Source organism: Mastomys coucha, unplaced genomic scaffold (genome assembly GCF_008632895.1).
Source record: "Mastomys coucha isolate ucsf_1 unplaced genomic scaffold, UCSF_Mcou_1 pScaffold21, whole genome shotgun sequence".
Taxonomy (NCBI): Eukaryota; Metazoa; Chordata; class Mammalia; order Rodentia; family Muridae; genus Mastomys; species Mastomys coucha.
Window position 1 is genome coordinate 86,800,808 of NW_022196904.1, and position 15,201 is coordinate 86,816,008.

Here is a 15,201-nt window from a genome sequence, read left to right on the forward strand (position 1 = left end):
TAAATTCAGGGTGATCGGGGCGTCTCCTGTGCTCATCTCTTCTCTTTTCTGGCTTAAGCCATTCTAAAGTTTTGTGATACCAAGTAGTGGGTCCACTGCAGTCGTTACCTCCTCCACTGACGTGGGTTTGGGATTCACAGTTCTGAGGGGCAGAGAAAGCCCTCAAGGTACTCTTGGTTTCTGACAGAATGCGAGTTGGTCGTTTGGCTGAGCCTGTTTCCTTCTTCAAACTTTTCCTTCTAAGTCCACCATGAAAAGCCATGGTTCTCTTCCGCTTTGGAGCACCTTTGCCAAAGGTGCCTAGGCCTTCACTATCGCTGTCCCCAACTCCACTGCTTACTTCGTCACTGCTTCCTTCTTGCTTAGTGTCTGGCTTGAATTCTACATCAGAGCCACCAATGTCACTCTCAGAGTCCGAGATGACCCTTCGCTTTTTGACTTGCCGGCTGCTTCGCCTAGGCCCCTGAACATTAGGCTGCGCTTCGCTCTCGCTTTGATTATCTTCTTCACTCTTATCGGATAAGTAAGCCTCATGCACCTCTGCCCCTTCTCCTCTTCTGGCTCTGAAGGCTCATCACACACTGCCAGCTCAGGCCTCTTAACCTTGTCTTTACTTAAGGCCTCCTCTGCACGCTGCATTGCTCTGAGTATTTCAGACTTTGAACTGTAGAAATGACCTCCCTTTTGGGCTTCCTTTGACTTTGAACCTGTATATGGCTTTAACATCCTTTTGTTAACCCAGCCCCTTGTTGGACTGTCATCAAAAAACTGTACGTGAACACGGACAGATTTCCCTTTCTTTCGGATGAATGTTCCATCAAAGGGATGACTATAAAGCAGGCAAGGCCACCAGGGGTAACCTTCCATCTTAGCCCAAACCAAATCATCTGGTGAGAAGTCACAGGAACTGGGGGGGCATGGCCGCCGGCGCGGCCACCCTCTGCGGCTCTCCTTTGCCTCCAACGGGGAGGCAGATACTGCCGCGGGCCGGGACTTAGGTCCAGCCTCGCTCCAGGCCGCATCCTGGCCCGCGGGAAGCGGAGGCTCCGCAGGCAGCGACACCTTTGCGTGACTTGGGGAAGAAGCTGTACAGGGTGCTTTGTCGCGACATGATGGAGGCTGACGGGGGCCCAACTGGTCCACCACTCTGAGCACCTACAGGGACCGCATCCACCGCCTTTGAGGTGATTCCTAAGGGTATTATGTTTTTAATTATAGTTTCTATAGCCCATACATACATATATTTTAAAACATTGAATTTTGAATTATATTTTTAAACAGTACAAAGAAGTCTTTTTCATTTTCACTCTTTGCCTTTCAATTCTTTCTAAGTTTCTCTTTGTGTGACCTGGAGAGGTTAGAGGCAGCTCTTAGCTGTGAGCAGGAATTTGGCAGCATCTCCTGTAGAAAGGCATGGCGATTCTCTCGAGTCTCAGCTCTGAAGCACAGGGCTTGCCATGCTAGTGGATGGCAGACTTGTGCTTTCCTATGTGACTACTGGATCAGGGTTTGAAAGTACTTGGGCAAACACTTCCACTTGATCTCAGCCCACAGACCGAGCAGCAGCAGAGGGGCACTTGGTGTGCTTTCTGAGAACTGGAATTCTGAGATGACACTGGCCTTGCTTTGTGAGTCCTCCGCTTATTCTCTTCCTTCTCCACAGATCAGGCCGAGGCGTCCACTGAGTTAGTGACTTACAGACAGCTGGGTTTGTTTTCTCCCACCAAATCCTTATTTAAAAAAAACCCACAAAACTCATTATATTTAAGTGTTAAAACGGTCACCACACTGGTGTTTCCTCTGTTCTTTCAATTAATACTTTCAGTTATAGAGCCAGGTGCTGAGCTAGGTCTGGATACACAAAGTAGGGTGGGGTCACAGTAGTTTTTGCTGTAACTTGCTTCCCATCGAACAGAAAATGGTAAGTGCGCAGGTCATCAGGGTGGGTGGTGCTGGGATAGAATCCCAGGGGACCCACATGCCCATGGTGACAGGCAGTGAATAGCTTGTAGAAGCATCCATTCATGAACTGGTTTTCTCAGTTACAGTTTGAACCCGGATATGGTGGGAAGATTTGTAAATGCTATAAAGGATTTTTTGTCTGTTGTTGCCCACCCCTCCCCCATCTTTTCTCTTTTTCTTTCCATCCTCTCTGTCTTGCTGCATCCCCCTTAGGATGTTTAGTTCACCAGAATTCTACTGGTGCACCAGGAGCTGAAGGACTAGGCCAGCCTTTGCCTCCCCTGAGCCCACTCAGTCAGCAGATCCGAAGCTGTCTTTTGACCAGCTGTTTGTTTGCTCATTTAAGCAGTAGCTTTTCACAGATGTGCTTGCTGCCCTTTAGTTATTAAGAGTACAACTGAGTGAAACCCTTTGTGGGCTCTGTTTCTGTTCCAGACATTATCAGGAAGCTAAAATCTACATCCATGTGTATGTTATCAACGAGCCTTGGCTCTTCTCACTGGCCTGGTGTTCTAGTGTCAACTCTGTGACCACAGACGACATGGAACTCCTACATCAGCTTAGTCACCCTCTCTTCTTCATGGTGAGCTGTTTGTCCAGATCATTCTAAGTCTGGTGTGATTGTGCTCTCCCATCTCTTCGTAGTCCCCTGTTAAGCTACTTCAGAATACAGACATCTGTGAGTAATGGAAATGTGCCTTCTCCCTTACCACCCAAACTCTTCCGGGTTCTTTTTGGTCTTTTTTTGTTTTTTGTTTTTCGAGACAGTGTTTCTCTTTGTAGCCCTGGCTGTCCTGGAACTCACTCTGTAGACCAGGCTGGCCTCGAACTCAGAAATCCACCTGCCTCTGCCTCCCAAGTACTGGGATTAAAAGCGTCCGCCCAGTCTCTTCCAGGTTCTTTATTTGTTGAATCTCTACAATGCACTTTACATGCTATAATGTGAATATTTTTATTATCCCTATAGAAAAACTGGAGTTCACAGGTGTCTTGGTCTATGTTCTCTTAATGAGAGGTCTGTCTGACTCTAGAGCTTTGCTATTGCAGGCTTAAGCATGTGCAAGCACATTCATACACACACACACACAGTCACACTCACACACTAACACTATGACAGCAACAATGGTCACAGGGTATATTATGGGAAGAAAGCCAGAGCCCTTTGTCTGCCAAGTGAAAACTGTTTCTTGAATACAATGCTCTTAAATAAATGAGCCAGCATCCAACTGTATTACCCTGGCACCCTGGTGGGACTTGGTGGATCTGAAGACTTGGTTTTCAGCCATTGCTAAATCCAGTCACTTAGTACATATGGAGGGAGCTGTGGCTAGCCAATTACTGCAACAGAACCTAGGTTTCCTGTCTGCCAGAATGATTTGACTGAGTAGCATGCAACAGAAAACAGGTTGTCGCAAGGGAGTCTCTATGTGCCACTTGTGCTAGCCTCAAACTCTTGGCCTCAAGTCATTCTCCACCTTAGTCTCCCAAGTGGCTGGGACTATAGACACACTCTACTATTCCCACTAGAAAACAGTGTAGGAGCTAGAGAGATGGATCTGCAGTTAAGAGTGCTTGCTATTCTTCTAAAGGATCTAAGTTCTGTCCCCAGCGCCAATATCAGGCAGCTTACAGCTGTCCAGAAGTCAAGTTCCAGGGGATTCAGTGGCTCCCTCTGGATTCTGGAGACACCTGTATGTACACTTGTGGTATGAATAAAATAAATATTTTTAAAAGAAAAGTTTAATTTTGCTCCTTTGAAAGTTAAGCATTGGATAGAAAAGCTTAAGAAAGACTAAATAGCCCCGGTTTCTGTAGCAACAAGAATAACACTGGGAAGGAACAATGGAGTAGATGAAAATAATCAAACCAGAGATTAGGAAATCCATGTGAATCAATGTAGGAGTCAGAGTTCCCAGAGTGCTGGGGAAAGAGCTGGTCTTGGTAGAGTCTGGAGGAGTAGGTGTGTGAGTCAAATTATATGTGATTCTACATATAATTCAGCATTTCTGTGAAGAATGTTGATTCAAACCAGTGGTACCCAGGTACTAGTTCATAGACAGTTGCATTATGAATGGCTTCTCAGAACTATATGGTGGTAGCTAGATATTGGAGACCATGCTACAGAAAGAGAGCACAAGGTGTCAGATAACCTGGACTGTAGTCCTGGGTCCAGGACAGACTTGGTGTGACTTGTCTGTAATTCCCACAGATGTCTGCCTTGAGAGTCAAGGGAAATGGAGAGCACAGCACCCGCATGTCTTACAGATCACATGCACGTGTGTGGCTGACTATTAGAATAGCTGCAGATAGTCTCACCTGGCCCCACTTCCTATGGGCCTCAGCCCAAGTAGATGAGCAAGGGACTTAAAACCTTCTGCTATAGAGCAGTCCACCTTTGGTTGGTTTATGTTTTGCAGACACCAGGATACTACGCGTTCATGTGGCTTTTCCTGGATGTTACTTCTGCGGTTATCATTGCTTTTGTATTTTGTTATCACTGGTAAGTATGTACTTATAATTTGAATTAAAAAATTCCTCTAAAGTAATAAATGGGTTCTTACAGAGAATTGATGAAAAGGTTGTTTTCTTCTGATACCTTCCATGGCAAAGTGGGTTTGGAATATCAGCCTATTTCCTTCTGTCTGCAGCTTACTCCCTCACGCCCTGTCTTAATTAGGGTTTCATTACTGGGAAGAGGCACCACGACCAAGGAAACTCTTGTAAAAGACAACATTTACTTGGGGCTGGCTTACAGTTCCAGAGGTTCAGTCCATCATCATCATGAAGCGTGGCATCATCCAGGCAGACTTGGTACTGGAGAGGAGCTTAGAGTTCTATATCTTGATCTAAAAGGCAGCCAGGAAGAGACTCTCTGCACTGGGCAGAGCTTGAGCATGGGACCTCAAAGTCCACCCCCACGGTGACTCACTTCCCCCAACAAGGCCACGGCTCCCTCTCCAAGAAAGCCACACCTCCTAATAAAGCCACACACACTTCCCATGGGCCAAGCATATTCAAACCACCACACACCCTTTTCAAATAAGGACTCCCACTGAAGCCAAGTCAGGAATGTACTATGGATTCAGTGTGATCTGTTGAGAAAGGCCTGGGATTGCATCTGTGCAAACAAGGGCCTCTGTCTCCCCTTCTGAGAAGAACAGACCGAGCAGGTACATAGGCCAGGAAGACTCGGATGTGGCCCTGGCTTTGCATTTTAGTTGCTGGGTGACCTTGAGGAAAAAATATGCTTTCTCTTTTTAGACCATACTCCTCTCCCCTCCAAGATTTCTTTTTCTTTTCTCTTTTTTTTCTGTTGATTATTTTATTTATTTACATTTCAAATGTTGTCTCCTTTCCCAGGCTTCCCTCTGCAAACCCGCATCCCAGGCCCCTTCCCCCTTGCTTCTAAGAGGGTACTCCCCCATCCACCCACTCCTGCCTTGCCTCTCTAACATCCCCCTTCGCTAACCACACTCCCTTTTACGTCTGCCCAGAAAAGGACATTTAAAAATCCTTGCAGGACAAATGCTACAGGGTTTTGGTTTTATTTGTTTTTGTTTCTGGGTTGTTTTTTTTTTTTGTTGTTGTTGTTGTTGTTGTTTTGGGGGATTTTTTCTGTGTTGTTTTTACTATTCTCTGTGTGTGGTTGTTTTGGTTGCATGTGTGTTTGTGCACCTTGTGAGTGCCTCATGCCCTCACAAGCCAGAAAATGGTGCTGGATTCCCTGGAACTAGAGTCACAGATGGGTTGTGAGCCACCAGGTGGGTGCTGGAAATCAAGGTCCTCTGGAAAAGCAGCCAGTGCTCAGAGTCGACTACTGAGTCATCTCTGCATCCCCAGGACTGTGGTTTTAAGATGAGAGAGAGAACTAACAGCTTGGACAAAGGATGTAAGTTCAGGTAGACTGTGGTTCTCTACATCCATCATTCTGACCGGTGACTTACCCTTTAAAGGGGAGGACGCACAGGCCCTCCTCTCAGGTAAGAGCCTGATTGTATAATGCATCTCTTCTGGCCATAATGTTGTTTAAAAGAGGCCTGTGAGCTGATACATGGTCTGCTTCCTTCCAGGATAAAAGAGCTTAGAAGAGAAAGGTGGCTCGAAGCTACTGCATCTACAGGTAAGGTCAAAAGCCTTGCTCATTCCTTCCTCTCTGTCCCTCCCCATTGCCTCTAGAGGACAAGGTCTGCTCTTCACACTCCCTGCTGAGAGCTGAGGGTATGTGGGGACCAAGGAGAAGCAGAAACATTTAGTCAGTCCCCTTGTCCTTGAGTTTCCATCTGTAAACTCAACCAAGCACCAGTGGAAACAGAAGTTATGTTGTTGCTGATAGGAATCATATAGTTAGGCCCTGTAAGGTGTGCTGGCTGTGGGATACACACAGCTTTATTCTTGTGGTCAGTCCTAATCACTGCAGAATGGTGGTGCTTTTCAAGAACTGCTTGCCTACCTGATTTTATCATTGTGCAAACACCACAGAGTGCAATTATCATAGACCTCTCTCTCTCTCCGTCTCTCTCCCTCCCCCCAGGTGTGTGTGTGTGTGTGTGTGTGTGTGTGTGTGTGTGTGTGTGTGTGAAAGAGCATTGCTCCTAGGGACATAATGAATGGAGCAGTATGATATTAAATAAAGCATGAGAGCAAATGATATAGTCTAGAGACTTGACAACATGAAAAGTAGCTGCCTGGCAAGACCTTCTGTTTTATAGTAACCCTTTTTATCTCATAATTTCATTATTTTTATTCATATTACATCCCAATCATAGCCCCCCTCCCTCCTCAACTCTCAATCTCCCCTTACCCTCAGTCTACCCGCATTACCCTCACCCCTTGGGTAACACCCTAGCCTGGTACATCTAGTCCCAGTAGAACTAAGCACCTCCTTTCTTCTTGAGGCCTGATCAGGCAATCAAAGGTAGGGGAAGGGGATCCAATGGCAGGCAACAGAGTCAGAGACAGCCCCCACTCTAATTGTTAAGGGACCCACATGAAGATCAAGCTGTACATCTGCTACGAATGTGGGAGGGGAGCTAGGTTCAGCCCCTGTGTGCTCTTTGGTTGATGGTTCAGTTTCTGTGAACCCCCATAGGCCCAGGTTAACTGACATTGTAGATCTTCTTGTGGTTTCCTTGACACTTCCAATTTGCTCAATCCTGTCCCCCACTCTTCCAGAAGACTCCCTGAGCTCGGTCTGATGTTTGGCTATGAGTTCTGCATTTGTTTTCATCAGCTGCTAGATGAAGCAACTCAGGAGACAGTTATGCTAGATTCTTGTCTGCAAGCATAGCAGAGGATTAGTGTCAGAGGTTGGTTCTCTCCCTTGCGGTAGGTCTCAAGTTGGGCCAGTTATTGGTTGGCTGTTCCTTCAGTCTCTGCCTCCATCTTCATCCCCGTGCATCTTGTAGGCAGGACAAATTTTGGGTTGAAGGTTTTGTGGGTGGGTTGTTGTCCCCATCCTTTCACTGGAAATCCTGGTGGCCACTTCAGTTTCTATATCCTCCACTGGTAGGAATCTCAGGTAGAGTCACCCACATAGGCTCTCCAGCTAGTCTCAGAGATGCCCTCCACTGATTTCTCATTCCAAGCCCTCTCCTGTCCCCCACACACCTGATTGCTATCCCCATCACCTTCCTAACCTTCTCTGCCACTCACTTCCCTCTCTCCATCCACTTCTGATGACTGTGTTTTGTTTCCCCCTTGGAGATTCACACATCCTCCCTTGAGTCCCCTTTATTACCCAGCTTCTTTGGATCTGTGGATTGTAGCATGATTATCCTGCACTTTATGGCTAATGTTCACTTATAAATGAGTACATACCATACATGTTTTTCTGGGTCTTTGCTACCTCACTGATATTCTCAAGTTCCATCCATTTGACTGCTAATTTCATGATATCTTTGTTTTTAATAGCTGGATACTACTCCATTGTGTAAATGTACCACATTTTCTTTATCCATTCTTCAGCTGAGGGACATCTAGGTTGTTTCCAGTTTCTTGCTATTATGAATAAAGCTGCTGTGAACATGGTTGAGCAAATGTCCCTGTAGTATAGTGGGGCATTTTATTTTTTAATTGGGTTATTTTGTTTGTTGATGTCTAAGTTATTGAGTTCTAATTTCTTGATTTTTTAAAAAACATTTTTAAGTAGCATGTGAAAATAACAATAAAATATATAAATATCATAATGCAGTCACCTGTTATCATGGTCATAAATTATAAACTATACCTATCATGTAACTGGAATCCCCACAAATGTGTACTAACTACAATGTACTCTAACTCAAGATGGTAGCAGTATCACTAAATAAGAGTTTTTAGTTCTGCTGTGACTTTTTGTGACCAATATCAGGTGTTCAGTTCATGACAACTGAAACATCATTATGAGCACATGACTGAATTTTCTAAACAACACAGTATACCTATTTATACAGCATTTACATCATTTAGGCATTACAGATCATCTAAAAAATGATGTAAAGTATATGGAAAGGTGTGCACAGGTTTATATGAATTTTACAGAGGAGATGTGTATATCTGCAGATTTTGTTTTCCTAAGGAATTCCAGAACCAGTCCCCTATAGATACCAAGGGACAGAACTATATAGACTGGCATAGGTTCTGGAGAACCTTTGCTAGGTCCAACCTGGCCTTTACCAGCTGAGCCATCTCTCTCTCCATCCCTGCCAAGGACCAGCCTGGACTTGGAGAGGGGTTCTGAGAGGAGGGTTTGTGAGAGCAGTGAAACAAATGACTTGAAGTCAAATTGTGGGTCCAAGTTGGTGCCCTATGCTCTCTCTGCTCAAGACAGCTTTCCAGATTGTGCCTCTCTCTCTCTCTCTCTCTCTCTCTCTCTCTCTCTCTCTCGGTCTTTTGAGACAGTCTCTGTGTAGCCCTGGCTCCCTAATTCTCTTTATCTCCTTCCTTAGTTTCTTTCTGACAAGTTGGCTCACAGCACAGCTGCTTTTGTTCTTTTAGATTCTTGAAGCCCCTCATATAATTCATACTACATTCTAATATTTTCCATAGTTGGGAAGTTTTATACATATACCCACACACACACACATATAACATTATATATATATATATAATGTGTATATATATATATAATGTTTTCAAGGTTTTTTCCCACAGCCTTAAGGGATGTCCTGAAGGTCCCAGTGTTTACAATTTGCTGAGACATTAGCCACACCTTTGCCTCCTAGACTCATGCTGTCTGTGATTATCATGGAGTCATTAACATTAACAGGGAGGACATTCCTCAGAGGAATGTGAAAATATGAACATTATTATACAAAAAAGCCTCATGCCCACAGCAGCCATGGACACTTGTGGAGGCCTCTGCCCTGTTGGTCCTGGTCCAGGGTCAGGAACCATGCCATTCCACCCCTCGCAAAGCCAGGCCAGACCCAGCAATCTTTCACTACAGACTGCAGATGTCTAAGCACATATCCCTGGGAGATTTCTAGAACAGGTGTTTGTCTGCTTGTGTGTTACATTATTTGGTACCTACTTTGTGCCAGAGAAAACCAAGAGCTGTTAAATTCTGTGTGGGTGTCCCACTCGTGAAGACATAGGGATGGAGATTGATGCAATTAGCATGAGGTTTTTATTGATCCAGTATACTGGGGTCATCTTGCATTTGGAGCAAAGGCAACCCCGAGGAAACAAAGCTCTTACTTTTTATACCTTTTCAGAACAGAGTTTTATAGCTTACAACATGGGCTGGTTACAACTTACAATGTGGGCTGGTTATCTTTCTCATTTTCATTGACCTTTCTCCTCCAGGAGGAGATACCAGTTGCATGTAGGAGGGGTGGGGGGAGATCCACTCCCTCCTTGGGACCTTTCCTGGAACCGGGCATCCCTTGGGGATGGGTGTTTGCTTAGTCCTTGCATTCTTGGCCCCTCGGTATTTTTATGAGGTGTCCCTTTAGGCTTAATGGCCTTGGTATTTTTATGAGGTACTTTTCTGGCTCCTTGGTTTGCTCAATTCTTACAGAGCAGTTAAAGAGAACTGGAAATTTTTCATGGTAGGTGTCCTGTCCAGCCAGCGAGGATGCAAACAAAAGCTGCTGGTGCTTTCATTGAGTCAGGTGTCTGGATCCAGGACAGAGTATCTCCCATGCCTGTGAGGGCTGAAAGTGTTTTATTGGGTTTCAGTTGTGGGTTGTGTATGTTGGAGAGTGCATAAAGAATACTTTGTAGGGCCTGAAATACTAGGCTGCAGTCTAGCCTCTGATACCAACAATAGGAGATAATAATTGAGTTCAAATGGGAAATGATAAAGCTAGATTTCTAGAGAAGGATGGTGTTAAGTCTCAAGAAATTCCTTTTCCCAGCATCTGGCATTTAGACAAAAGTCAGTATTCTCTCGGGGATTTAAGAAGATAGTCCTACTTGTTGAAAGGAGTTATTTCCCTTATCTCTGGAAAAAAGGACATATAACTCTTCAATTAACCTGTGCTTGTTGTACCTATTAGCACATTGAAGTCTATGCTCTGGTTGGTTTTCCCCTTCATATCTACAATAAACCTTCTCTTCAACCTTTCCTAGGAGCAATCATGTCCTAATGCCCTCTCCCCCCCCCCCATAGAAATGTTTATTCAGAAAAATATTTCAAGAGAAAGCTAACTGAGCTGAGGTGGATAAAGTTTTGTTGTGACGAGAATTTCCATCTGGGCATCCCCAAATGGAATGGTAAACTTGACAGAGAGAAAAATGTTCCAAATCACAGAGGAAAAGCATCCCTTGTCCTTGTGATTGGAGCCCACTGAGGGCAAGAAAAAGCTTCCTGGCACATTAGTGTAGCTTTTGTAGTTAAGGTAGACAAAGCAGGGAACTCTGTAGTGGCACTTATCCATTACAGAAGGAGAGAGGAAAGAGTAGGAGAAAGGGAGCAGTCCACCTGGGTGTAGCAGGCTTCAGGAGATGCCTATGTGGAGGGCGTAGCAGGCCAGAGCCCAATGATATGAGAGACAAATGTTTGGAGCAAGCAGAGGGAAGCAGCAACTGAAGAATCAGACTCTAGAACTTGGAATCAAATTCTGTGGGTGGTAGTAGCCAACAAGGGGAAAAATAACCTATACATACCTTAGGAGATCCAGCTTGGATCAGAGTGGCCCAGATTCTTGGGAGGGAACTCATTTATGACACTCCTGGGATTTGGCACCAGATGAATGAAAAAGAAGAAGAGGAGGAGGAGAAAGAAGGGGAGGAGAACAAAGAGAAGAATTACTATTACTACTACTAATAGGACATGACTGGTTCCATATTTCAGCACCAGGTGAATGAAAAGAAGAAATAAAAAGAAAGGATAAAACTGCCCCTAGGTATGGTGGGAGAAGGGGATTATTGTAGCTAAAAGGGAGAACATGGCCAGGGGAAGAGACATCTTGGAGGGTCCAGAGTAAACCTGAACCTGACTCTGACCCAGGCTATATGAGAAGTGAGAGGGGAGAGGGGAAAGCCAGACCAAGATAGCAGGAAGCCAAAGAGTAGATAAAACGAGCCCAACGGACTTGCATAGCAAAAATGGCTGGATTATATGAGGAAAGGCAGCTGGGAGAAGGGCAGCCCAGCTGTTGGGCTGAAGAAATTTAGGGTAGGGGACAGGATATGCCAGCCAGGAGGGCCCTGAAACAGGTAGGGACTGAGAGATGCTGGGAAAACCTGGTGGCCAGGCCTACTTTGATGTTTTAAATAGGCACCTTAGCCATTTGTCCCTGATTTGAGACCTATCTATTACTTAGGAGGTTAAATAGATTCAGCAAGGAGGAGAAGGAAGTTGGTGTTTAGTTCTTAGAGAGCTTAGTAAGATGTGATAGTTAATTGTTCTTGTTAACTCGGCTGGATTTAAAAATCACCTAGGAAGCACACTCTAGGGTGGACCAATCAGGGTGCGCCTATGAGAACAGTTCTGGAGAGGTTCAGTTGAGGAGAAAAACCCACCCCTAAACATGGTCTAGGTGCCAGGATGGAACAGAGGAAGGGGGCAAGAAAGCCAAGTGGCTATCAGCACCCATCCCATTCTTGTGCCTTACTTTGGTCTTGGTGTGACCATCTCCTCATACCCTCTCATCCATGTCTTCCCAGTTATGATGGACTGTGAAGTGGGAAGTTCTGGTTTCTTTGGAGACCCAGTTGTGTCATGTGATATTTTTCTGGAAACTGTCTTATGAGAGGATGCTTTTCCTGAAGCAGACACATGGGAAGATGTTTTATTGAGAACAGACGCGTGGTGTTTTTCTGGAAGCAGCCTGGAAAAAAGGCATCTAATGTTTTGCTAGAGTGGATGCTTGAGAGAACACAAGATGTTGGAAAGGGTATAAATATAACCCAACAGACAGTGGATGGCTTTTTATGGTATTAATTTGCCTTGCCATTCTTTTCTGGTTATTGTTGGGTTTTGCTGACACTGGTCTTCACTGACAACACTTTTGTAGCATTGGTTCACCTTGCCACTCTTTGACGGTCATCATTTGTTGTGACTTCATGGAGAGTAACACCACCAAAGAACTGCTGGTGATGTTCCAGCAGCTTCTTACCACTTCTGTGGACTCGGGTTGATTGGCAGAGCCTTGCATATTTTTCTGGATCAAACTGCCATTGCTGATTTGTGAATGGTGTTTGTGATGGATTGAGCTAAAGCTACTAATTTGTGTGAACTGAACTGCTGATATCCTGACAAAGCAAATTGTATTCACTTAAAGAACTATTTCTAAATAGGTCCACATCCTTCTTTGCCCTACTAACCTTTCCTTACCATTACCTCTGGTGGGTGATGGGCTAGAAGGGAGGTTAAAGCATTAAAGTACACTAATTAAAGTAAGGTTTTGATAAAATACAAGTCTACAGACTGTCTCCTACAAACTATGAGCCAAACCAAACGCTTTCTTCTTTGATGTATGTCTTCTGGCCAGATACTTGAACTATTAAAAACAGCAACTTTTTAGATTTATTTTCTACTCACCTTATTTTCTTATCAGCATTTCAATGTAATGAATTCAAGGGAAAAATGAGTCATTTTTCTAAGGTACTATTGCAATCTCTGTTATCTAAATTTACACAATTCTTAAAATAGTTCATAATTTTCTGTTACAGAAATTTCCCTAATACAAGCAAAAAGTAAATGCAATAAAAGGCCATTTTAGAACTCCAAGAAATACCCAAAGGGTATATAGGACCAAATATAGAGTCAGAGAAAGAACAGGACTGGACAGACACAGAACACTGGCAAAAACCATAGTCCAGATCACAACGGGCTGAGGAACAAAACAGTGTCCTCGCCTTCTTGAACAGGGGCTCACTGTGTAACTCAAATGAGCCTCCAGCTCCTGATTCTAACTCTGCCTTCTGAGTACTTCGATCATGGATGTGAGCCACTGCCAGAGTGCCACATCTTACACATCTTACAACATAGTCACTTGAACGATGCCAAGTCTGCCCTCAGAGGACACTGTTACTTCTGTCTTGAGTTTCATAAAATTCCTTAAGAAAACTCTTCAGGATTTTGGTCCTCTGTGACATGCCTATTTTTTCCTTTTGCTGGTTTTTTTTTTTTTTTTTTTTTTTTTTTTTTTTTTTTGTTGTTGTTGTTGTTGTTGTTTTTGTTCCTTTTGTGACTAATTTCTGATAATTGGATTATAATTAATTTTTGTGTGAAGGATACATATACAAACATGTTTTTCTTCCTAAGGTTTGCTGAAAAAAATCAGATTTATTAGTATAGTTTTATCAAAAACTATACTTCAAAAACCAGTTTCCTTCCTCTTCACAGGTTCTTATTCCAGTTATGTGAATTTTTAGAGACCAGTAATATCCAATTTTAACCTATTTAAATTTATTTATTTATTTCAGAATAAATTTTATGCTATATATATTAGTTTCTTTTTTCCTTTCCTTTTCTTCCTTTCTTTTTCTTTTCTTTCTTTCTTTTTTTTTTAAGGCAGGGTTTCTTTATGTAGCTCTGGCTGTCTTGGGGTTTGCTCTATAGACCAGGCTGGCCTCAAACTCACAGAGATCCACCTACCTCTAGCTCCTGAGCTCTGAGATTGAAGATGTGCATTAGCTTCTTATTGATATGTAAAAAAGTTACTTCAAATCTTTTTTGTTTTGTTTTGTTTTTATTGGATATTTTCTTTATTTACATTTTAAGTGTTATCCCTTTTCCCCACAAACCCCCTCTCCCATATTCCCTCCCCCTTCCTCTATGAGGGTGCTCTCCCACCCACCCACTCCCAACTTCCCACCTGGCATTCCCCTACACTGGGGCATCAAACCTCCACAGGACCAAGGGCCACTCCTCCAACTGATGTCCAACAAGGCCATCCTCTGCCACATACACGACTGGAGCCATGGGTCTCTCCATGTGTACTCTTTGGTTGGTGGTCCAGTCCCCCGAAGCTTTGGGTGGTCTGGCCTGTTAACACCGTTACTCTCTTCGTGGGGCTGCAAACCCCCTCACCTCCTTCAATCTGCTCTCCAACTCCTCCATCAGGATCCTGTACTCAGTCCAATGGTTGGCTACAAGCATCTACCTCTGTATTTGTCAGGTTCTTTTTGGATACTGTATATAGGATGGATCTCCAGGTGGGGCAGTCTCTGGATGGACTTTCCTTAAGTCTCCACACTTTGTCTCCATATTTCCTCCTGTGAGTATTTTGTTCCCCCTTCTAAGAAGGACTGAAGCATCCACACTTTGTTTTTCCTTCTTCTTCAGCTTAATGTGGTTTGTGAATTGTATCTTGGGTATTCAGAGCTTTTGGGCTAATATTCATTTATCAGTGAGTGCATACCATATGTATTCTTTTGTGACTAGGTTACCTCACTCAGGATGATATTTTCAATTTCCATCCATTTGAATTTCATGAAGTCATTATTTTTAATAGCTTCTTATTGATATGTAAAAAAGTAGTACTCCATTGTGTAAATGTACCACATTTTCTGTATCCATTCTTCTGTTGAGGAACATTTGGGTTGTTTCCAGCTTCTGGCTATTATAAATATGTCTGCTATGAACATAGTGGAGCATGTGTCCTTATTACATGTTGGAGCATCTTCTGGGTATATGTCTAGAGTGGTATAGCTGGGTCCTCAGGTAATACTATGTCCAATTTTCTGAGGAACCTCCAGAATGATTTCCATAGTGGTTGAAACACCTTGTAATTCCATTAGCAATGTAGGAGTGTTCCTCTTTCTCCACATCCGTGTCAGCATCTGCTGTCACCTGAGTTTTTGAAC

General features: G+C 43.8%; 1 protein-coding gene and 1 pseudogene across 4 annotated transcripts in view; one reads left to right on the plus strand and one right to left on the minus strand.

Moving 5' to 3' along the window:
* Positions 1–1,111, minus strand: part of LOC116104092 — a 3,723-nt pseudogene extending 2,612 nt beyond the window's left edge.
* Positions 1–15,201, plus strand: part of Gdpd4 (glycerophosphodiester phosphodiesterase domain containing 4) — a 152,810-nt gene that overhangs the window by 90,250 nt on the left and 47,359 nt on the right. For all 4 annotated transcript variants that reach the window (XM_031387437.1, XM_031387435.1, XM_031387438.1 and 1 more), the window contains 3 exons: positions 2,398–2,545; positions 4,380–4,462; positions 6,033–6,082. In XM_031387437.1, coding sequence (XP_031243297.1) covers positions 2,398–2,545; positions 4,380–4,462; positions 6,033–6,082 — 281 coding nt within the window. The remainder of the gene's footprint in view (positions 1–2,397; positions 2,546–4,379; positions 4,463–6,032; positions 6,083–15,201) is intronic.